At 43.6% G+C, this 25,385-nt stretch overlaps 1 protein-coding gene across 2 annotated transcripts; it reads left to right on the forward strand.

The window, feature by feature from the left end:
- The first annotated feature begins 5,936 nt into the window (after window positions 1-5,936).
- LOC130177992 (matrix-remodeling-associated protein 5-like) lies at window positions 5,937-25,385 on the forward strand. 2 transcript variants are annotated; one of them, XM_056390054.1, is made up of 12 exons: window positions 5,937-7,656; window positions 8,333-8,551; window positions 8,830-8,959; window positions 10,602-10,843; window positions 11,441-11,592; window positions 12,380-15,951; window positions 17,266-17,407; window positions 18,174-18,309; window positions 18,776-19,975; window positions 20,119-20,326; window positions 21,188-21,409; window positions 21,579-25,385. In XM_056390054.1, the coding sequence occupies exons 2-12, from the start codon at window positions 8,373-8,375 to the stop codon at window positions 23,703-23,705; spliced, it is 8,310 nt and encodes a 2,769-aa protein (XP_056246029.1). In that variant the 5' UTR covers window positions 5,937-7,656; window positions 8,333-8,372; the 3' UTR covers window positions 23,706-25,385. The 2 variants fall into 2 exon arrangements, with proteins under 2 accessions (XP_056246029.1, XP_056246028.1); XM_056390053.1 differs by lacking the exon at window positions 5,937-7,656 and having other exon boundaries at window positions 7,803-8,551.

Consider the following 25,385-nt stretch of genomic DNA (forward strand, 5'->3'; position numbering starts at 1 on the left):
CACCACACTTCTGTTTTCAGCGATTAAAAATTAGAAATCAAACAGTTTTTGTGCAAAAATAATTCCATGATGGACAGCAAAACAGATTTCAACCAGATCAGGCCCAATTATACCATGTCAGTGCTAATTAAAGTGAACATGACATTTCTGAATGAAATATTAATATAAGATGTCTTGAATGTCAACTTTTGAGCTCAATTAACTCAAAGAACCATGGCGTTTGTTTTCAGCCTCGGGCCATGAGTACTGTGGGAAACAATGCCCAGGGGACTCAAGGGAGCCAAGAAAACCTGTTAAAAGCCTCAAGTGTTTGAGGTAGTTAGCACAACAGCTTACTCACACCTCGGCGTGAATGGACTTTATGGACCTGAACGCCAATGGACCAACTGGAGACAATGAGAGTCTAAATAGCTGCAGCTGAGATAGAGTCACTACAAAGTATAAGATCATTAAAAAAGACACACTTTAGTCTTTGTTTGTTTATACTGGGGGTTCCTCAACTGTTTCAAGGCAAACTGGGGGAAATTTGTAGTCTCACCATGGGATCCAGATTCAATAAAAAAAAGCACTGCTGTGTTTCTCTGTGAGGGGCCAAAGGCAGAAACAGCCCCCTGAGGAAGTTTGGGTCTCTAATGAAGAAACACTTGTGCAGACGATGGTATGAGTCCTTGATGTAAGGTTCAGTTGAGGATTTTAAAAGGTCACTGCATTGGCATGTTTTCAAATCAAATTGTGCAGTTTTTTGTCAAGAATTAGACTCTCAGCATTTCCTTAATACATTTATTCTTGTCGGGGTGGAAAAGCCTCTGAGGACACAAACTTTCCATTACAACCTGTAACAGACAATCTTTCAGGTGGGCTAACGCCTCTTAAAGGTAGGATGACCCCAATCTAAATTCACAACTTATAAATGCAAATTACATAATATAAATTTACAAAAACAATCAAATTTGAATGACAATCTGAGAGAATATGGTTATAGTGGAGAAATATTCATCATAAAACAGATGGGCAGTATGACTGGTTGATACTTTTTAAGTATTATGATAAGACAATGAACATTTGAGTCTAACTTTGAGTCTGTTTCGAGATGACTCATTCATTCATGATTGTCCTCTTACTCTCTATGTATGGAAACATGAAAATACAGGGTGGAATTAAATCATCCTAAATGGCCCTGAGTAAATTATGGATGTAATTAGAGTAAGCTAACACACTAGTGCGTTATTTATGTTGTTTGTGTCTGTTGCACAGTGTAATGAAATCATGTGCAATCCTGCTAATGAGCCGTCGTCGCAGAAACAGCAACAGAGAAAAAAAAATAAGAAGAAAGAAACAGAGCAGGATACATGGAGAAAAACTACATGCAGGGGGAGAAGGAGAGCTGTGGTGGTGAAAAGAGAAGGAATGTCCCACCTGAGCCTTTGTTATGGACTTTCTCTGTGTGACACTTGGTGTGTTGGTGTTTCATGCTGATTTAAAAGCCACTGCTATGGAGCGCATATGTAAAGGACCGCAGGCCACCAGACGTCATGCCTCCAGGATGACCACACAGCAGCCCCCACCTCTTTTGACCACACTCCTTTCCTATTGACTTCCCCAACCCTTGTTTACCCCACCACCCTCCCATCCCTCCGACATCTCACCCTTCTCACCTCCCTGACCGCCTTATCAAATCCATATTTCTACCCATATCTGCGCTCAGTCCCTCTTAAACCCCCGTTCGTCTCGCTTCATGTTAATTTCCTCTCTGTCAATGACTGCTCCATTCTCAGTTAAGTCAAAGCCAATGTAAGGCTCAGATGACTTGATTAAGAGCCTGTAAGGTCTAATTTGTAACATTTCAAGGACATTCTTTGCTTATCCACAACACTTAGCAGTGCTGTGACTGATTTTCTCAGTATGGGTGGTCCCAGTGGGAATCAAACTCTTCTCTTTATACCCAGTTCTGCTTGTTGAGATTTTGCATGGTACAACTGAATAGTACTACTGCAACCAAAACCTGAAAACAACTGGTTGCCAGGTTTTTTTTTTTTTTTTTTTAAATACTTTGTCCTGAGGGTGTTGTAGTTACAGTGCAACAGTAATTTACTGTTGCCGTCAAATGGCTACATCTGCAGATAATAGACCTCCGGCTCACTGATGGACTCCTCTTAACCTTCTCCCCTCCATTTTTCTTAAATCGCTCAGTCTTTTGCATCCTGGGACTCATCTCTCTCTCTCTCTCCTCTGGCCTGAGGATAAAATGCTTAGAGGCTCTGAGTTATGACCAAGTCTCTGCTGTCTCTGTGTGAGATTCACTCAGACAAACTCTGTATATCATTCAGGAAAACACACAAGTGGTACTTGTCGGCTTTCTCTGTGCAGCTCAAGAGTGAAACCTCTCTCCTTAAAGCTGTCAGGCCAGGTTTTAACTGCTGCAACTTACTTAATTTTGAAGTGATTTCTACACCCTTTAATCTTCTGGTTGTAACATGTTCTCCCTAACTGCCACCTTGCCTGCCAGCATGTAGGCTTACAGTAAAGGATGCTTCATCGTGTCTGTTCCTGGGTTCTGGGTAACAACACGACACCAAGTCTTCTGGGGTTGTAATGTGTCGTGTTTTAAATAATAAATGCATTAAAATGATGTGAAGGTTTCTCCAGAAAACAAATCGCCTGGTGTAGTCTGCGAATGCCCTCTTCACTCTCACCTTCTACTGCAAACAAAAATGTCCATCATAAGCCATTTAGCATAGTAGCCTACATGAAAGCAGCCTACATTCTTTTCTTTTTCTCTCAGTCCACTAGGATCCACAGTGCCATGTGATTTAAGCAAATTCTAAAAATAAACGTATTTGCATTGGACGGTGTTTTTAAAATACATGACTGTAACATTATTTTTATGCAATGAAAGTGTATATTGTCCAGAAGATGGACTCTACACTGCTTGCCTGTGTCAAGACACAACCTAGGGTACAATCCAAAAAACTGATAATCACATAAATGCACTGTATATGGGTTTGGGTTCTTATCACGTTTTCTCTCTCTCTATAGCCCCCCGCCCCCCCAAAAAAATCCTCTTAGAATGTACTTTTAAAGTACAAATATTCCTTTTACATTTTATATCTTAATTTCCCAGAGCAGTGGAGAACTAAGGATAAAAGTGGGGTTCTGCTTAACTTGCTTAGCATAATTGCTATAATAAGACAATGACCACGTAGCTCTCTCCCAGCTAAGCATCTCAAATAACTTAGTTTCCAATAGAGAATAAAGCTAACACTGTAAAAATAAGTCCTTGTGACCACCCAACCATCAGCCTGTGGATCCTTGCCATGGCCGGCCATTCAGCTGCTAAGCTCCAGGCTCTCACTTGGCCAGACAAGCCTTGAACCCCATGGAGTGCTGGAGTCTAAAATCAATAATAGACCACAAGGTCCTGGTGCTGGTGCCACAGCTCGCCCTCAGGCTCTGAGACAGTATCCCGGGTTCAAAGTCAGACTTCAGGAAGTGTAGCTGACATTCGAATTAGGAATATTAAATAACTGTGGCTGAATTAGCCAGACTGAAATTATGTGATATATTACATTTTAAAACTGTTGACTAGAGGGGTAATTACTGCCCGGTACAGAATGTTTATTCATTCATAAGGCATACCGCTTATATTTTTAGGGTTGCAGGGGTGCTGGAGCCAATCCCTGCTGATATTGGGAGAGGGTGGGTACACCCTGGCCATGTCGCCAGTCTGTCACATAGAGACAAACAACCATTCATGTTCACATTCACACCTATGGGCAATTTAGAGTCGCCAATTAACCCACGCAGGCATGAGGAGAACATGCAAACTCCACACACACAAAGGCCCATGTTCAAACCCAGAATCTTCTTGCTGTGATGCGACAGTGCAAACCACTGCACCATCTCAAATAACTTGGTTTCCAACAGAGAGGATAGCTAACACACTGTAAAAATAAGTCCCTGTGACCAGCCAACCATCAGCCCACGGATCTCTGCCATGATGGCCGGCCTCTCGGCTGCAAAGCTCCAGGCTCTCACTTGGCCAGACAAGCCTTGAGCCTTGATATTTATATAGCAACAATATTGCTAACACAAAGTACAATATTGTCCAGCACAAAGCAAAACATGAAAACATGAGAAACATAATGTCGGCACTTTAGCTGGATGAGATTTAGTTGTTACTAAATTTGAAAATGAAAAATAGTACACTTGTAATGGTAATATAATCTATATCATAACTCAATGCTGGATCAGCATAAATCATGTGATCTTTCTTTATTGTGCCATGCATCAAACTAATAATGATCAACATTAATCACATTTTGTTAATATTTTCCATGTGCAAATAGCAGCCAGCTGACCGTTCAAGAATGCTGATTTCACTCATGAGTGTCTGTGCTGGAGAACTTGTCCCTGACTTTGGCACTTTATGAGCCCACAGCCTCAACCTGATCGGAGCCCTGAGGTCATGAAGAACGTAATTGAGGGTCTTGGTTCTTCTAAGGATAGCTCTTGGCCTCTTGCCATGTCTGATGCCTCTATTCCTGTTTTCACTTTTTCAAGTGACCTTGACAGAGAGGGGGCCTTGTGTGGGGACGTTTGTAAATATTATTTTTCTTTTCTCGTATTACTATTTTTTGTTTTGTTTTGAATGGTTTGCCGACATATGAACCCCAAAATACACAAACTAAGTAATACACTGATGACAAAATGATCATGTCTTCATGACAGTAATGCTGTAATGATGCAGCTCTCCCGTCATTATTTTGTATCTCTCTCAGCGTTATTCACACAATGAGAATGGATACAAAACATGCTTATTTTTCTTAACTTTAAACAGTAAAAAAACAACAAAAAAAACAACAAAACACATAGCTGTCAATTTCAATAATTCAAAGACCTGAGCTGGGAGACCAACACAAGTTAATGGAATGCAATGATTTTTAGCCAGGACTTTCAAAGAGTTTGTGCATACATCAAAGCCAGATCAAAAAGAATACATAATGCACTCGATTTTGAAATTATGTATCAGCAAGCTGGTCTCATCACAGCACTGAGTTGTTTACTTCCTGGATTCATGTTTCAGCACTAGTAGTAGTAGTTGACCTAGATAGCACCAGGCCCCAGAGACAAAAAGATAGAGCGCTGATGACCAGTCTACTTTTAAAAAATCGCAGCGGGAGACTGGAACTTCACCTGATGTAGCCTGCAGGTTGTAAAGTAAGTCATGAGTGTAAGGGAGACTGAAAAGTGTAGTGACGGCAAGTCTGCAAGTCAGCCATTCACTCATTGATTCATTGATTCAAAACAAATGGTAGCCAGATTTAGTCTCTGTCCAAAAGGTAAGTCAAAAGCATAATGTTACCCTCACCCTCCTTCCTTTCTCCTCTCTCTTTATTCAATCATTAATTCATTGATCTCCTCCAAAGATCTCCTCCAAAGATATTACATTATGTCTTTGTTCCTTCCTGTCAGACAGTGATTCATTTATTATGGTCCAAAACATTCCAATACGGTGAAGAATATTATAATAAGGTGACTTGGGATTCAGCCTAATGGTTTTCACAGTCACATCACAGCCACAGGGAATGAGTGCAGCATGAGAACCGTCAAGCCCTCAACAGACCAACATCGCCTGCAGAGGCCAGGGGTCATAAGGTGGTGAAGGCTGGGTCATCTGTTGAGAATCTTCAGTGACAAATGTGCCGGTAAATATATAAAGCATCGAATCACATCTTTTACTGATGTTTATGGATATTCACTTGTCAGCTGTCAAGCTAGGGGGATAAACAGTCATTCATCATTAATTTTACAATCCATTATTCAGGCAGCTGAAATGAGGATTCAAAACTCCTCAGTGGTGACCTTATTCTCACATCTGCTGCTGCTCTCTAGCGCTGCTGCCCCCCGCGGTGCATAGAAAAACAATTGAAAAACAATTTTTCAATTTTACTGAGACAGACAGCTCGTGTAAGAGACTCAAGATTTTTCCAATATTGGAAACTTCAGTCTGAATGCTAGAAGATCCTCCCTTAATGAACCACATTTACCTTAATGAACCACATTTATGTGAAAGGGCCCACTGACTTGCCCACTCGCTTGTCACATACATACACACAAAGCCCCTTAAAGAGAGTAGGTGGGGGGTTTACTGTGCTTACAGGAGACAACAGCTGAGAAGCATCAGTCTATTTTTGTTCTCCCCTCATTTCAGTCTCTCAGAAGGAGGTGCGATCATTATGGGGTGCCTGAGAATCTGAGATCACACGAAAGGGATGACAGTCCCTTATTTAGTTGCCTTAACCCATGTTTGTGGAGAACAGCCTGGAACTACACAGGATGGATCTACTGATCCACAAAGCTTGAATCTCTGAATCTTTGTTCACTCTGGGATACTGTTTAATCACTGTCCCCTGAACTCAACTGAAGGGGGTCAAATGGTCAGTGAGTGGAGATAGCTGCAGTCGTAAATGCCTCAGTTTTAAGTACACTGGAACTTTTCAACTGTATGGACTGTATGGCTGTTTACACAAATTACACATGATGGGATTTAAAGGCTAAATATGTTATCCTTTAGACTACATCCCTTCAAATTTTAGGTAAGAAATACTTAAGTGAAAAGAAATAGATTTAAGATTTTTCCACAAGCATGATATCCGCTTAGTGTGGAGGAGGCTTTGAAACATCATTTTCATTTTTTTTTTTTGGCGGGGTGGAGGGGTTCTGGGAAAACTCATGATCTCATTATTGCAAAAAAAAATAAAAAAAATAAATATAAAGTGCTGCTGCATCTTCCAGCCAAAGTGAAACAAAGCTGTCGAATATTACAATAGCAGCCTATTGATAAAGTACATGGGTGAAGATACCGATTTCACAGTTGGAGATAAAGTGAGCAGAGAAGTTAGAAAATGTGCGAGAAATGGTGTGAAACGCGCCGCAGCTCATCGCGAAGGTGCCCATCTCTGTGACCTGCCTGCAGTCAAGTGTGTGAGGATTTGACAAGAGCAGCCTGCAGCGCGCAGTAGTCCACAACTTGTTACCTCTGAGTTTCCAGAAAAGCCCCTCCTAGGACAGACCCCTCTGCTTGAGCGTCACTCGAAGTTCACTTCAGTCCAGTCCCCTTTTCCTAAGCTCAGATACACACACACACACACACACACACACACACACACACACACACACACACACACACACACACACACACACACACACACACACACACACACTGTCATCCACAAACACATTTCCCACAGCGCCAGACGCCTTTTTCCAAACACTCCGCCTGCCGCTTTCCCGGCGCTACTTTTCATTCCAGGTCCCGCACAAGAAGGAGATCTGAAGACCTGTTGGATGTTACTAAGACAATTTTTCTTTTGTTCGTTTGTTTTAAAATTTGTTGCACGAAGTTGACAAAAGTGTTTGCCAACTACTTTTCACGTTTTCTCTTCTGTGACATCAGAGGTGACAACTTTTTTTTTTTAAGGGGTGGGGAGGAATATTTCTTGGCAGTTCAACAATCTCGGATCTCATGAGTGAATAAACCGGTTAATTGCTTATCAAATCTCCCGAACGACGCCGTTGGATTAAAATCAGGATTTTCACGGGCAAAATGAATAATTCCGTGAAATAACTCTGTCCTCTGGACCAAAGGATTTCAAGGTATTTTCTTATTCAGCCGTGACTATATGCATTACAACAATCTAGTCACCTCGGAGGCTTCTTTGCGTCAGTACAGTCATTTACTTTCATTTCAGCTGCAAGTTGAAAAGCCTCTCCTAGCTATCGCTCTACAGTTGGTTTGATGAATATGAATGGTTTAAGTGCATTTGTGCGCTTGGGCGAGATTAAAGAGAGAGAGAAACAGAGAGAGAGAGAGAGACAGACGGGGAGAGAGAGAGAGAGAGAGAGCTCCTGTGGGTTCTGATTTTGCGTCTCTCCTTTATTCTCTCTTTATTATTGAATCCTTCCTGCACTGTGATGAATGTTGTCTTGTATCTGTCATCCAGTCAACCCACCAGGCATGTGTAGGAAGCCCAGGTCTGTTCTTTTTGAGACAGGTGCAGTGTGTTAGTGTGGCTCTTGTGCGACTCTTAAGGATAGAGGGTGTCATATGTTGTAGGCTGCAGATCGCACATCCCCTTGAGTGAAATTTGTGCTTTTGGGTTGTAGAAATAAGACTCGTGTATGCATGTGTGTGTGTGTGTGTGTGTGTGTGTGTGTGTGTGTGTATGAGAGAGAGAGAGAGAGAGAGATTCCCATCTGGATTTTGGGACATGTCACTGTGGTGCACTTTGCTCTCGTCCATTTGTCTTGACCTCCTTTTTCTCTTTGGCAGTGATAATCTCAGTGTAGCTTCTCGACTGGCAGAAGTGAAGATGTATCGCAGTGTGTGTGTGCCTGCGGCTCTCCTGGTGCTGACACTTGTGGTCCCCGGTGCCCTGTCCTGTCCCAGGAGCTGTAACTGCTACCAGGCCAGCGAAGTCCACTGCACCTTTCGCTCCCTGCTCACTATTCCTCCTGGCCTGCCTGCACATACACAACGCATAAACTTAGGGTAGGGAAGACACACAAACACATGCTTTAAACCATGAAAGCGCACACACGCGCACACACGCGCGCGCACACACACACACACACACACACACACACACACACACACACACAAATAAGATTCCAAGCTCAAGTGCTTTTATATACCTTGCAAACATTCCGACAGTTTGGAACCAAGTGTACAACTACAGTTAAATAACCAGCTAACAATAAAATAATACTATATCTGTTGAATTATTTTTTTAGTCTTAGGTTGATGATGCTGTTTCTGTGCTCCCGTAGGTTCAACAGCATCAGCAGGATCCATGACAGTTCACTGGCTGGGCTAAAGAAGGTGGAACTTCTCATGCTCCACAGCAATGACATCCACCATCTCCCGGACGCAATATTCAAAGACATGAAATCACTGCAGGTAAACAACCTGAATTATACCTCTGGTCCTCTATAGTGGAGTAACAGAATCTGAATGAATAGAATTCTAATTGCAGTCAAAACCAGTGGATGATCAACATTTTGTGGATGTGATCCTATTGAAACCTCTGCTCGTTCTTATTTTACAGTTCTACTTTATGGAAGCACCATAGATCACTCCTAGCCAGCTAACAGCAGCCAACATTAAAAGTACCCTGAACTGTCCTTCGCCAAACCAAATTAACAATGCTGGATTATAAAATATATGAGTGTTGGGGAAAATAAACCACCTCACAAACTTAACCTCTGAGTCTCTGGAAAGGAAGGTCTTTGCAGGACACAGATATGAAATTCAAACCCAGGACAAGTCTTCCCAAGGTTTACTTTAATGTTTCTCCAGCCTCAGGCGGAGTGGACCTCGCAGGGGGTACTGTACTACTTCAGATGCACTTTTCTGCAGACAGCTCAGCTCTCAAACTTTCTACACGGGTAGTACTTGTAGTTTCCAGTCTGTATAGCTCCCTAACGATGAGAGATGAATATATTTAAGCAGTTTGACAGAACAGATTTCAGTTTTTAACATGATGATTAATGTTAGGATTATCAAGATATATAGCATTTGTCAAAAAGGTTTGGTACGATTTGGAGACGATGCCTCATTGAAAAATTGTGCCTAAATCTTGCAGTCGGCCTGTTAATAACAAATGGATTCATTGAAGGATCAATTTTACATTGGATCTGTGAAACTAGTATGCACATTAATATAACAGTTTACAAGATTCTGTTCGCATTTTCAGCACTTTTTTTTCTTTCTTCTAATTTCTGTTCAACTAATGCATAATTTATGTGCCATTATTCTTTTCACCGCTCAGTGACAAGGAAACACGCTGGACATTTTAGCAGCAACCTAAGGGCAGAGTTAGCAGTCCGTGGGGAAGTGATATTACTCAACAAGCAATTGTTCCCTTCATCTCCCAGGCAGATGCTGATATATTTGCCATTGTGTGATAATAGGATCCATATTTCCATGTGCTGACATGGTCATGTGCTAGATCTGTCTGCAGCTGGAACTCTTCCAGCTAAGTAGCCTCCGTGGAGAGCAGATTTATCATAAGCCGCCTCACAGCGACGCAATTCCACAACCTGGTTTTCATGGTGTGCCTTCTTAAATTTTTGGTGGGTTCTCTGCACATGAATAGAATAGCAATAGATCCCCTAGAGTCTTCCACTGAGGATACAGGGATAAAATTCATATTTGAAATGTTGAAGACCCCCAGTGCTAGTATATCCTTTTTAGTTTTCCTTGATTTAACCCGGTAGACTCGCAGCATGAATATATCGTCTGGTTATATGCTGTGGGCCATTTTTTATCAACTTTTACATCTGAGTTGGTGAGCAGCAGGAAATATTTCCTCATATTTTTTGCACAGGATGCATTCAGTCATTTTCGCTTACAAATAGTTTTTCACCCAACTCATTTCAATTCTCCTCACATCATTTGTCATAAATTCAATTTACAAGCATGTGGTGTACAGTGACAGACTTATGATTGCAGCATAGACTTGCTTTCTTCGTCAGTCGTCAGCCTTGATGTCTTCTATTTCATTTCTTTCACTCACTTCATTTCCTCCGCACCCCCACAGATACTAAAGCTGAGCTATAACAAGCTGAGAGAGATCTCTTCATCTCTGACCTTCTCTGGCCTGACCTCGCTGCTGCGTCTGTACTTGGATCACAACCTCCTCCAACATATCCATCCCCGAGCCCTGCTCCAGCTGCCTAGCCTCAGGCTGCTACGTCTGCAAGGGAACAGGCTGCATCAGCTGCACCCTCACACTCTGTGCACACTGTCCCTCCTGAATACATATTACTTCTCTACACTCAGGTGAGCTTTAACACTCAAAGCACACATTACATACAATCAGCATTACTATACATTTAAAAGTATAGTTTGAAAAGTAAGCTGATAGATCCGTAGTGGGGGCTCTGATAGTGAGGAAAGCAAGGAATGTAGCCAACATTTCCTAATCAAAAATGGGGAGAGCACATTACTCACATTATTTTTTTTTCTAAGTAAACTGATATGTTCAAGTCTGACGATCAAAATCATAAAAAAAAAACAAAAAAACACACATTTGAATTGAGATGAAAAAACTCCCAGATCTGGAAATAATGTAATACTGGACTGACTCTTGTCAGTAGAATGGAAAGGTAAAATTTCCAGCACCGGTTTTTGGTATTTAAAGCTACACTAACATTAGTCTCTACCCTTTCTCTGATCCACTACTACCGAGTATAAACTTGGGTTTGAACATGAAGGTGATGATGAAATGATAAAAATGATGGATGATTTTCTTACCTCTAACCTCTCACTCCCACATCCTTTCTTCCATTCCTTCATGACTTTGATTCAACCTCTGTCCCCCCACACCACCCCCACACCACCCCCTTCATCTCAATCTGTTCTTTCTCTCTCCTTTAGACACCTCGACCTGTCCAACAACAGCCTAACCACACTGCCCAAAGACACCTTGGCGACAGCTCCTCTGCTTGAGACTCTCGTGCTGCAGGCTAATCCGTGGAGTTGCGACTGCAGGATGAGCTGGTTTCTCTCTTGGAGTTTGGCTCACCCAGGTGACTCACATGCCTGAAATACCATTCGTTTTCACTTGTTTTCCCTCACCTCACACATGCAGTATGTTGTGCCTTTGAGCCAGTTCAGCTCAATGAATAGATGCGAAAGGGCGACTGTTAAAGCGACATTTAGGTTGCATCAGTGAATGAGAGATAGAAAAGAGATAAGAAGCAGAGGTGAAACACTGGGAATGGATTTAGAAACAGAAGACTTTTGTTGATAATTTCACACTATAAACACTCTAATAACTAAAATGTAAAATGTCAAAACCCAGCCAGATGACTGGGATGACTTTACATCTGGTTTGATTATCTTGATACTTTTAGACTTCTCTCCACCTGCGCTTCATCACACACCCTTCTATGTTTCATCCCATCTTCTGTACCTCCTGCAGTCTGCCTCGTGGCTGTTATTGAGATGTGAAAGAAGGCTGGACCGTGAAATGTGTCTCATTGATATGCCAGACTTAACCTGCCATGACTAATCCACGATGACAGCATTGATGTGTGCAGGCAGCAGAGATATAGGCTAATGATTGCTGTGTTATAATGAAGTGATGCATATTTCTGATTTATGAGCAGATGAAGTCACCGTACGTAATTAGTAAGAGATATAAAGGGTAATGAATGCTTAGAAAGAGCTGTGATGTCTAATATATGACACCACTAATAGCTGCTGATAGCCGTGATAGGCACTAATGTTGCTATGATGTTATACGCAGTTGATATGCCGGAGATGGCAGGTTTTCAACGACTTTTGTTTTCTCTGTCTCTCTCTTTCAATTAGGCTTAATGAAATGTCCAGGTGGTCCTCAGTGTCCAACCTGCACGTCGCCCAATTCCCTTCAAGGGCAGGGCTTGCTTGATCAGACTGACCTATCGTGCGCCTCACCCGTCATCCTCTCCCCGGGAAGAAAAACACCTTTGGAGACGGAACACGGTGAAATCCAATCAAGGGAAACCTTCAGAGAGCCTTTAGGCAGTGCCTCTGTGGGTCTATCTGACCTACAAGGGAACAGTGTTGATCTGAGCTGCAACGTCACTCACTCTTTTGACTCTCAGGATATCGCTCCTCCTCCAGATCTCTCTCTTTCCTCCTCTTCTCCTATCCCTCTAGCTCTGTCGCTCTCACTGGAGTGCCCTGTGGACAGAGAGAGCTACGAGCAACTTTGGAGGATCCTGGCTTACTACAGTGAGACTGCGGTCCGCCTCGAGAGGGAAATCATGCTGGGTAAAGCCCCGGCGCTGGCCTACCGCTACAGGCAGGCAGCAGAGACAGATGGATATTATCACACTGGAGTCAAAGCTTCTGTTAAAGTCAGACCGCAGTGGTTACTACAGCCGGCTATTAGCATCCAGCTAAACAGAGCGCAGTCTAATGGAAACAAAGTTCACCTTATATACTCAACAAGAGTCTCTGCTCATCCTGGCCCGACGTCTTATCCCTCCACATCCTCCCCTGCTTCTCACCCATGGGTTCTGATTTCAACTAGTCAGTCCACCACAGCAATGGCAGCAGTATCAGGCAGTAAGGTGGAGCTCTCCTGCCCTCATATAAGTTCGGGTAACGCTAAAGTACAGTGGATTTTCCCGGATGGATCAAAGCTCAACTCCCCCTCCAGCAGCCCGGATGGTCGGCTCCGAGCCTCAGCCTCGGGTTTACTTCTACAAAAAGTACAGCTCTCAGACGCTGGGCTTTACTACTATGTAGCCCAGGCTGGCAGGGATGTAGATGTTCTCCCTGTGCGCCTGGCAGTGGAGGAGTCGTCTGTACCTCCTTCAGGAGAGGAAGTGGGACCTCCTGTCACCGGAGGAGTTAGGGAGCCCATCAGTCTGTCCTGCAAGGCATCTGGTTCACCGGCACCTCATATGAGTTGGGTGCTGCCAGATGGAAATATAATACGGTCTGGATTATTTGTATCAGGTGGACTCACCTTAACGCCGAATGGGAGCCTGTCTCTGTCCAACCCTTCTCTGAGGGATGCTGGTCATTACCGCTGCATTGCGGTCAACCATTATGGCAGTGACTCTCTGTCCATGCAGTTGGAATTAAAACCACAACATCCGCCTCCACTTAGAACTTCGTTTCCCAGAGGGCCACAGTCAGCCGCAGGTCGGTCAACCAAGATTCGAGCCCCTTTACTACGTCAGATGGAGGAAGGATCAGGGGATGAAGAGGAAGGAGAGGAGAGAACTCTTTCTGGCAATAGGAGGCGTCCAGGACTTCGCCAACCTCTCCCTAACAGACGTTATCCAAATGGAAATCCCCGAAGACGTGGGCCTGTGAGAGAAGGCCCCCTGAGAAGAGGAGGAGGGCCTGTATCCTCCACTGACCAGAGAAGAAACCGCTTTGAAAACAGACACAGAGTGACCACAAACAAACAAAGAATAGACCCTGAGAAATGGGCTCACCTACTAGCTAAGATTCGTCAAAAGACTCACACTAATAACAGCCAGCCCATCACAGCAGGAAGTCCCACAGCTGAACCGGTGGGGAGAGGCAGAGATGGAGACGCAGCAAGAGAGGAGCGAGTGGATGATACAGAGAGAGGTAGGGCTGAGGGAGCGGGGGTGGAGGCAGAAACTGAAGGGTCATCTGTTGATGACACTGTTCTACAAGAGGAAGGCCTACAGCCCATCCATCCTGTTCTCACTGAGACACAGACACCCCCAGAGACAAAAACAGACACAGAGATAGAGAGAGGGACAGAGAGGCCAACAGAAACACAAACAGACAAAGAGAGTCAGAACCCAGGTCCACAGACGCAGACAGTGACAAATCCAGAGGCACAGAAAGAACCAGATGAATCTAGGCCAAACACTGGAGCTAATGAAATTGTGCCAGAACCAGCTGAAGGAGACGGCCGAGGAGCAAACCAAAACCCATCCAGACCCAGGCCTCAGAACCCGCGGCAGGGCCTCTTACCTAATTTGGTTCCAAACTCTCGACCTCAAAGCCCTTGGAACTCTCGCAGGAGGATCGGACAGCAAAGACGAATCATCAACAGGCCCAGGGTGCAGCCTTTGACCCCACCCCGACCTCTCCCTGACCCTACAAAGCAGAGGTCACAAACCGTAACACCTGACACTACCACAGATAAAAGTAATATGTTGCTGCTGGTGACAACAACCACATCTCAAGCTATTTTGTGGACAAGGAATGACCATATTAAGACTGCTCCAAATGGTGTGGCACTGAATCCTCTATCTCATGGTATCTCCACCTCAGAATCTGCCTCCACCTCTGACACCTCCTCCACCTCATTATCTCCCTCTCACACAGAGACGCATATAGACACGATGACTCACTCAGCCGACATCCCGGACACTGCAGAGTCCGATCGCTCCAGCGCAGCCACACCAGCGTCCACCCAGTCTAATGTTGTGATTTCACAGACACATGTGCCAGACACGCACACCAAGACACATGGCATACAGACACAGACAAAAACACGCACGGCCACAGGCAAAGATGTTGATAGACCCCTAAGCAGACACAGTGAGGAGCAGGACAGGAATTTGCCGGGCGTACCATATGAACCACACTCCACCGCTCTCCCTTCCACTCAAACCTCCGTTATTCCCTCCACAGTCTCCAGTGCAGCTACAGCCACAACTGCAAAAATCGCAACAGCTCCTTCAACCACTACTCATTTAACTAGTTCTGGTGGAAGCACTGCGAGTACATCTACATCTACTACTACAACTAGTGAGGAGACACTTCCCACAACAACTACTCCTATGACAACATATCCAATCACGCCTACTACAACTGCCATTATTATTCCAACTTCTAGCACAACTAGAAGTACTACAACTACTCCTACCTCTACTACAACCACCTCAACTCCTATTCTTACATCTACTACTCCCATTACCACTACTACTTCAACAACTGCTTTTACTACTACTACTGCTGCTGCTACTAGTACTAAAATCTCATTCAAAGCTATTCCTACAACTCCTAACCCCACTACTACAACTGCTGCTGCTACTAGTACTAAAATCTCATTCAAAGCTATTCCTACAACTCCTAACCCCACTACTACAACTACTACTCCTACTACGAGTACTAGAATGAGCACCGTAGCTGAAACTTCTTCAACCACCACTAGAGCATCTACTTCTATTACACCCACTACTACTACCACAACAGTGACATCAACAACTACCAGAGTGTCATCCAGAGAGAGGCCAAACTTTGGCCAAGTTGACCCCCGATGGAGGCCTGTTTCTGGGGCTCCAAACCAGGGTCGCTCACCTCCTGACTGGAAGAACCCTGGAGCTAATTCTATTCCTGATTCACACAGCAGCAGGCCACGATGGTCTCCCTCCCCTTCGCTCCCTGCTGTCCCTGGGGTGAGTTAACATCGATTCGAATGACATGATATTGATATTTCGTAGATACTTTTACCCAAAATGGGTCTTAATGCAAGCACATACATTACAACAAGAGTAAGAGCCAAGTTAGGACCAAAATTGGCTCTTTATTTGCTAATTTAATGGCGACTCTAGCTAAAGTTTCCCCATTTATCCCCATTTTCAGTCATTCATTCAATTAGTCATTTCCTAAAGTGCACTTTTAAATGTAGTTTGCAACTATTCTTCTTTGTTGTCAGCTAAGTGGAACTCAAATTAACATTTACTTTCTAAGTGAGTGCTGGCCCAGAAAGTGACAACACACACACACCCACGCTGCACACACACACACACACACACACACACTACACTAGACCATGAAAGCCCACGGGCAAAAGCTTAGCAGAAAACGCAATATAGATCTGAAAATAGTCTAATCTGTATCCACATGACCTGCTATTAAACCTGAGGGATGTTTATGACAATTCTTCAATTTCATGGCTTTTCCAAAGCTCTGCCAGTGTCTCTGTCATATCTAAAGAAGAGATGAAAAACATATGTTAAGCAATCAGCAGTTTTTAGACCCTAATCCCAAGGGATTTAAAATAATCAATTGTTAATTAATTTCCAGAGCTGTGCTGGCAAGTCTCTGCAGACCACACCGCTGGGTCCACCACCAATGAGTCACTCTTAAACTGGCATCACAGTAATGCTGTTTTGAATTTGTAACTCCATTCCACAATCACACTTTATATATTCACTACAAAAGTAATTACAAACTTTTTTATAGAACACTTTATTTATAAATTTACATATTCGTGTCAGTATCGGTCAGTTTTTAAATTGGGCAACTTTTTTGAATACTTTTTTGTACTTATGTAGAATTACCTTAACTCCAAAATACTCTGAAACTCTGGTTTCATTTTGTATGGGTATTGGGTTTTTTTTGTCCTTGAAAATTGTCACATATATAGCACTTGGCCAAATGATCGGTTTATTACAGTATGGCAATAATGTAGATTTGGTATTTTTACTATTGGACAATTCTCATGTTTTATTTATTAAGGCATTGCTGTGCATAGGCTGATGTTCACTTGCAAGTTCTGCAATCACATGCTGTGTAGTTGAAAAATGAAAACTCTTAAGACAAACACAGTGCTGCAGCTTTGTAAAATGAAGAACTTTAATCTTACCGCATTCTCATGTCTTGTTAATGATGTTAATTTAATTGTTATAATATTAATTATAACAATTTGTTTTAAAAGGAGTCATTATTTATATTATTCATTACTTGTTTTCTAAATCAATTCATAGGCCCCAGTTGTGAGATCCAGACCAAGAATTGCAGACCCACACATCAGGACAGCGTCGTTCCCAGCAGAAAGCACTGCCAGGCTGGCTTGTGAAGCTCAAGGAGAACCGAAACCCTCCATCACATGGACCAAAGTTGCCACAGGTACACACGGTGCAGATACGCACACATTTATCTGAGCTTAGGCGCATATTCATATTTTCAAAAGACACCTCTAAATGCACGAATGTATAACTCAGGATTTAGTTTTGTCTTCAGTTTACGTACGGTCTATCGAATTAGGTGCAGTGACTAATGCAAAAACTCTGAAGATTACTTTTGCCAGATTACTCAGTAAACCGGCTCTCCGGAGGAGGCTGCAGGCATATATATTTTTAATTATGTTAGGTAACACAGAAATTTTTATTTGTTATCCAGAAGTCAATTATGAGTGTAAATACCTATTTCTATTTATACGGTTAAAACTACAGGTAGAACAAATAAAGATTTATAGTTATTTTCTGATCTGACTGATTTTAAAGGTAATTTCAGACTCAGCTTTAATACAGTATAGACTATAATGGAATGAATGAAAATGAACACATTTCACACTGATGATATAACGTATTAACACCCATCATTACGCACTGGCATGCATACAATAGGCTTTTCAGTCGCTTGCCATGTGGGAAAGACATACTGCAAGAAAGTAACGGAACATTTTGTGCACTGCATCACTGGCTTTACTTCACGCCGTGCCACTCGGCTTGTCCCTGTTCCTCCTTTCCTCTCTGTCTCTTACTCACTCTCTAACTTTCTTTCCCAATTTGTCTCTGTTTTCCCTGTTCTGTCTGCTCGCTGCTGCTCTCTCTTGCTGTCTGTTCGTCTGTCTGACTGTCATGCTCTCTCTTTCTCTCTCTCTCTCTTTCAGGAGCAGTGATGTCATTCCACTCCAAGGCTCAGCGTTTTGAGGTCTTGGCAAATGGCACCCTTGTTATCCAGAATGTTCAGCTGCAGGACAGGGGCACATACATCTGCAGTGCCCAGAGCTTCCTGGGCCGTGACAGGTGAGACTACTGATTCCATGATTTGCTGAATATTAGCACTGTGTAATGTACATAGGGCATAACATATTCAGGATTAATTATGCAGGCCTAAGGCAAACTGCAGTTTAATTGTTGTGTTGGTAATTTTTCCCACTGAATTTGCAAAACAAATGAAACTTGTCAGGTGCAAACACAGCTACAAACCTTGATTTACTATTTTTAAGCAGCCTCAAGACATATGCAAATATCCCTGTTTGAAATCTGTCTATAAGATTTGTGTTTGAAATGTATGACCCAATATGCGAGTGTAGGATTTCTGTTTGAACCATCGATGTATGCCTTTGGCTGCTTCCTTAACGTATCACATGACAAATATGCTTAATAATAATTAATAATTGCTTTTACTTAAATTGTACATATTAGATACTAAATATTTGTTCATGTGTTTCTTTATTGAGTATGCGTGTGCTTTGCTCTTCCATGACAGGTTGCTAGCTACCCTGGAAGTGTGGACCCGCCCCCCTCGGATGCAGCTGCCGAGTTACAGAGAAGACACCATCCATCAGGGCGGAGAGCTGCTCCTGCAGTGCCAGGCGGATGGCGTCCCTGCCCCTCTGCTGTCTTGGGTTCTGCCTGATCGTTCTGCCCTGACGTCCGCGGCCCCCTCTGCCGATCGCATCTTTATGGACACAAATGGAACCCTCCATATCTCAGTGACTTTACCGAGTGACAGAGGAATGTATCGCTGTGTGGCCTCCAACTCGGCAGGTGCTGCCAGTGCCTCTGTGCGTGTACACGTGTCCTCGTTGCCCCCGGTGATACAACAACCCAGAGAGGAACACCTGCTTTTGTCTCCAGGGAGGCCTGTTTATGCTCACTGCTCTGCCCGAGGTGCTCCACCACCAACTCTGCGCTGGCGAATCCCAGATGGGACTCTGGTTCGCCCATCCCAGTTTCTCCATGGCAACCTCTTTGTCTTGCCCAATGGGACGCTCCATATTCGAAGAGTTGGGTCAAAGGACTCAGGGAGTTATGAGTGCACCGCAAGTAATGCTGTTGGAGCCGATAAGAGAACAGTCAGGGTAGAAATTGAAGGGGGAGCAGGAAAAGAAGAGGGAAAAGCAGTTCCTACTGAAAAACCATACCCTTCATATTCACTGAATAAAGACAGAGCTTTGTCCGTCCCTAAACACCCAGCAAATCCATTCAACTCCCCTAAACTTTCCCCTCCATTGCTCTCTGATAGATCCAGGACCTTGCCACTAACCCCGAGCTTCACTCGCTCTTCTCCCTACCCTCACCAATCCACTGACACTAACTCACTGCCTAAAATCAATAAAACAGTCACTGCCTCCCCCGCACACTTTACCGACACCAACAAAACAAAACTTTCCACTCCCTCCCTGCCCCCCACAGTGCCCACAAATAACACCAAAGTCTCACCCAGTGTTGTAAACAACACAAGAGTTACTTCTTCTTCCCCCTCCGACAAAAGTAAAGTTCCAGCTGTTTTGCATCCCTTGCCCGTCTCCCCCTTCAGTAAAGCCCGTATTGTCTCTACATCACCCTCCGTCACTACTGTCCGCTATGGGGGGATTTTGCAGCTCCACTGCTCTGTTACTGGCAACCCTACCCCCATCATTATTTGGAGGACCCCTACGAGGAAACTGGTGGACATGCACTTCAGGTAAAGGGGACGCGGGTTTGTGGCTTTAAATTTTGTTGATGTTACGATTATATCTTGTGATCATTCTGTGGGTAATGTTTCTCATTCTGGATGTGTCTTTTTTTTTTTGTTGTTGTTGTTTTGCGTCTACATTTGAATTAAAGTTTTGACCGTCGCCTGAAGGTGCATCCTAATGGCACCCTGTCAGCCCAGGCAGTGACGGAGAAGGATGCTGGAGACTACCTCTGTATCGCGCGCAACAAGGTCGCAGATGATTATCGCCTGCTGCGTGTCTCTGTGACTACCAAGCCTGCCAAGATCGAGCCAAAACAACCACTCAATCAGATGGTGTCACTCGGCAAGCCACTGAAGGTGAGCTGAATGAAAGTTCTTGCTCCTAGAAATGATTTTTTCTTCAATAAACACATACCAGCAATTATTAGGTTATTAAGTATTTAGTGTAATTACTTTTTCATACTTCTTGCCCATTTTACATGCATTTTGTTTTTTTTATAATGCATTTGCATCACATAGTTTCGTTTTAAACATCCAGTTTGTGCTAGTAAGATTTGTTGTACTGTGAATTATCAGACATCACACACATATTTCTGTCCCATAGCTGGTAAATTACACCAAACCTAGCAGAGAGAGAGAGAGAGAGAGAGAGAGAGAGAGAGAGAGAGAGGATGAGGGAGTTTTCAGTCTGTCTTCCACACCTCCTGTGTTTATGCTTTATTTTTCTCAGTCAGTGGTATGTGTCTTCTATCGCTGGGTGGGGTGACAAAAACCTCCACAGCTCCAGGCTGTATCTTTGGTTGCTTTTGATCACAGAGTGCTTCATATTTTTTGACTCAAAAAGAAAAGGAAGACCTGCCAGGTCATGGGATGTTATGAATTATGAACAGTGGCCTTCGGGGGCTAGTGCTTCACACATGAATATGTAACAGCTCAATGACAAATAATGCAAGACAGGAAACTGTGTTATTGTGAGAATTTGTTTCCCTTAATATTTTTTTTTTTTAATTTTAACATTTGTGAGCTTTTAAATAGTATTTTTAGAACGCGTCTGGTTGCTTCGTTGTAAGCCATGATAAAGGACCTTAATATAGGCAAATTACAAACAGAAGAAGTTGTTATTTTCCGACACTTTTCCTCAGCTTTCATCACAATATAAAGGCACAAAAACTAAGAGATAAGATACAATCATTAAATCGTTGACCCTGTCCCCTGCAGGTGGACTGCCAGGCATCAGGACTGCCTGACCCAGCTGTTCACTGGAGTCTACCAGACGGAACCATGGTGAACAGTGTGTTGCAGGGGGAGGACAGGGGAGGGCGAGCAAGGAGGCTAACTGTGTTTGACAATGGGACCTTACTGGTTCCAGCCGTGGGTATGGGGGAAGAAGGGGAATATACGTGTTATGCTGAAAATCAAGGAGGTCAAGACACCATGAAGGTAATAAAACTATTCCTACCTGAAGATAACGTTCATGTATGTAATTTTCCTCGGCTGATTTATTGCTGTTTTAGTTAACTTGGAAATACGAATATTCTAAAACCAAAACTCTTGAACTGCATTGAAAAAAAATGCGAATTAATTCTTTCAATTTATTTGCTCCGTTAAGGTCAAAGTGAAGGTCATGATGACATCTCCACCAACCTTCACAGACGACGGAAGCTACCGCGTCATCAAAATACGTCAGGGGGCAACCGCCACAATTCACTGCCGGGCTGCAGGAGATCCTGCCCCAACAGTGACATGGTTCTCCCCAGCCCGCCGTGTCATTCCACGAAGCATGGGCTCTGGTTATTATTCTGAGAGAGTTGTGGTGGTTTCCGGTGGAACTCTGGAGGTCCGTCTGGCTCAAAAGATTGACACAGGAAACTACACATGCCGGGTAAGCAACTCAGCTGGGGAGAGGAGCATGGCGGTGGGCCTGGAGGTGGAGGCTCCTAACCATGGAGTGAGTGGTCAGGTGGGAGGAAGAAGTACTAGCAATGGGTCTGGTGGTAGTAGATTAGGGGACAACATGAATAATGCAGGAATAGTCCAGTATGGATTTATCAATGGAGCCTCAAGCAAGCTCGGTAGCAATAACAGCAGCAGTAATGGCTATAGTGATAATAATGGCAGGATAAGAAACATCGAACCAAACACTGGCATTCACACAGCAACCAGTGCCTCTAATCCTGCCCTAAGGAGTGAAAGTCGAAATGGATTCAACAGACCTGTCAGTGGGATTACAACCCAACTTGGCAGGAGTGTAATCAGTGTTGGGGTGAGCGGGGTGAGCAATATAGGCTTTAAAGCAGACAACACTGGGATAAATAGAAATGGACCTGGCATTGTGCGTAGTAGTAGTAATAGTGTGGGTAACAGTCACAGCACAGGAGCAAGTGTCGGAAAGATTTCTGGGACTAATAACAATGAAGTCATAGCAGGAAGGGCTAGTAATGATGCTAACACCAGTAGAGATAATGGGAGGATAAGTGGTACTTGGAATGTTGGCGTTAGCAGCAGCGTGTCTAATAGTGGAGCTGGCACAGGAAATTGGTTCCCTCGGAGTGGTGTCAATGTAGCTGTGCCCAATGATGACAGAAGGAGTAGTGGTGGCATAGCTGTTAGTAATAGAGGTACTAAAAACTCTACTAACACATTTGTGGGTGTGGTAACAACAGTGAAGCAGCGAGCGGTCAAAGGCCGAACTGTTCTTTTGCCGTGTCCCTCCCAAGGCTCCCCTCTCCCTCGTCTGGCCTGGCTTCTGCCCGGTAACGGAGTGTTGCCAGCTCCTTACTACGGCAGTCGACTCACTGTGCACCGAAACGGCTCCTTGGAGCTGCGGGGTGTGCGAGCGAGTGACGCTGGGACATTGGTTTGTGTAGTGAGAGGTGAGAGAGGAGAGACGAGGATACAGGTGGAGCTGGAGGTCTCTGAGGCGCAGGAGGAGGCCAGATCTCCACACAGGGGAACAGCTGTGGAAAGACCTGAGCAGAAAAATGCTGGAGCCTCAGATAAGTCCTCCAGCTCAGTGTCGCCTGAGAAGCTTCATCCAAGAATCCCAGTTACTCAAAAGCCTCTGCAGAGGGGCCTGAGCTTACCTGCCCCACCTCGCCCTGTTGGTCCTCAACCCCACTCAGCTGGAACTGTGTCAGAGCCAGCAGTGAGCACCAGAACAGCCTCCTTGGTGAGCATCATCAACGGAGAGACCCTTCGCCTGCCTTGCCCTGCTCCTCAAACAGGATACACCCAGGGCTCTCTCTCGTGGACCATGCCCAGCGGCAAGGTGCTGTCACGGGGTGAGAGTGCCGACTCGGAGCGAATCTTAGTCCAAGAGGATGGAACATTAAAAGTGCAACAGGCCTCTGTGTTCGATCGAGGCACCTACACTTGCAGATCCACCAGTTATGACTCGACCTCAGTTTCAGTCATCACAGTTCCCGTCATCGTCATCGCCTACCCCCCGCGGATCACAAAAGGTCCCTCCCCTGTGACCTATACACGGCCGGGAGTTGCTGTAGAGCTGCCCTGCCTGACCATAGCGACACCGCGGGCGACAGTGACCTGGGAAACACCAGACCTGACACAGCTGAAGGTGATGGGGCAGGCTCGTATCTATGGCAACCGCTACCTTAGTCCTCAGGGCTCCTTGGTGATACAGAACCCGACAAGTAGGGACACTGGGTTTTACAGATGCACAGCCAAAAATGTAATAGGAGTGGACACAAAGGCGACCTATCTGCATGTTATATAATGAGGTGAAGCAAAGACACACACACACACACACACACACACACACACACACCCCAAACACAAACACACACACACACACACACACACACACACACACACACACACACACACACACACACACACACACACACACACACACACACACACACGCACACAGTAGAAAGACAGAGACCCCACCAGTCTTCTATACTGGTGAATGAACTCCTCTGCTGTCCCTCATGCCCAAAGGAACTGCAAGGCTCCGTGCAGGAGATACTGTTGAATCTCAGAAAAGACACTACTAATATACAGTGTATGTCTTGTGTTTTTTTTTTTTTTTAAAGTATGACTTTCCTATTCCGTCTTGTGTTTATATCAGGAGTTGTAGGATTCTCCGCAGAGTAAGAGTCATGCCTTTGTCTCTGCATGAACAACGTGTTTAAGGAGAATTGTTGGTGGTACACACTTAACCTGTTGTGCTCTTCTTGTCAGTCTGTCAGCATAAAACATTATATGAAGTTAAATAAAATAAACAACAGATGTAAGATTGCTGCAAAAATGTAAATACCCACATCTGTTTAAGTGGAAAATCAGTTTTGCAACACTGGTTTTGTTTTCCTGCCTTGTCTTAAAAATTCAGGACCAGGCAAAGTGGACAAACAATCCAAAAACATGACTTTTACGTCTGTGTATAAACTACTAAAGTTTTCATCATGTCAAAACCCTGCAGTTTTCATGGTTTTATACCTTGTGAATGATTATGTGATCATTCTTCCATTTTCCTCTATTTTTCATTTTGCTCAATAATAGCTGCACGCAATAATACAAAAGCCTAAAAAACAAAGGGGCTTCACTTGGATTCATTACTTTACTATGCATTTGTACACTAACATTGAACTACAGTGTAATGTACAATACAGTATGTCTTTGGGTCACTGAATAATAATACATCATCACACGAAGAGGCGGATTGTGTACATTAGATCACATAATATGATCCTCTTGATATAAAATCATCTTTTTTTTTTTCAAATGCTGCAAATTGGAATTGAATTTACAAAAATACACTCAGATTAATACTTATTAACTATTTAAGTACTTTTTGCATTTTTAATTTATAAACTACATATCTCAAAAAGGTTCTATGTTGTTGTTGTGGTGCATACGTAGCAAACATTAACTTAAATTGGCCGCCTTATTATCATTGTACATGACATTAAATCTGTGACGCACATGATGACGGAGGACTTCAGCATTATGATCCACCAAAACTTCTTCAGGACTTTGTGAAAACTCTTCTCGTCACTGCTCTACCACCATCGACTGTATCTCACATTCTGACTGTATTACTTTGGCCTAATGAGATGCGGTACAAAGCTTTTGTGTTAACGCAATAGCCAATTATTTTACGAGTGATTGTTTTTATATACAGATTGTATAAACGCGCGTGTGATTCAAGAGCCTGCCCTTAGTTTGTGCACAGAGCGGGTAGTTCATAGTCATCCTTAATCTTTCCTTTGATGTTTTCATTTTTGTCATTAAATTATTTGTCTTGTAAAGACTCTGTTGTAAGACACCAGTGTTTTGTCATAAAAGGAGAAAGTATTAAATATTATTATGTTATGTTTGATGTCTCACTAGCATTGATGATTGCCTGCTATATTTTTAACGGCTTCATTTTATAAATAAAAATGGAAAAGAA

The sequence above is a fragment of the Seriola aureovittata genome, chromosome 11 (assembly GCF_021018895.1).
Source record: "Seriola aureovittata isolate HTS-2021-v1 ecotype China chromosome 11, ASM2101889v1, whole genome shotgun sequence".
Lineage (NCBI taxonomy): Eukaryota > Metazoa > Chordata > Actinopteri > Carangiformes > Carangidae > Seriola > Seriola aureovittata.

Excerpts from the sequence above, each read along its gene's own strand:
- LOC130177992 (XM_056390053.1), top strand. The coding sequence starts at position 8,226 with ATGAGAGAGAGAGAGAGAGAGAGATTCCCATCTGGATTTTGGGACATG. Across the intron at positions 11,593-12,379 it reads TTGGAGTTTGGCTCACCCAG|GCTTAATGAAATGTCCAGGT; the intron begins GTGACTCACATG and ends TCTTTCAATTAG. Across the intron at positions 15,952-17,265 it reads CGCTCCCTGCTGTCCCTGGG|GCCCCAGTTGTGAGATCCAG; the intron begins GTGAGTTAACAT and ends ATCAATTCATAG.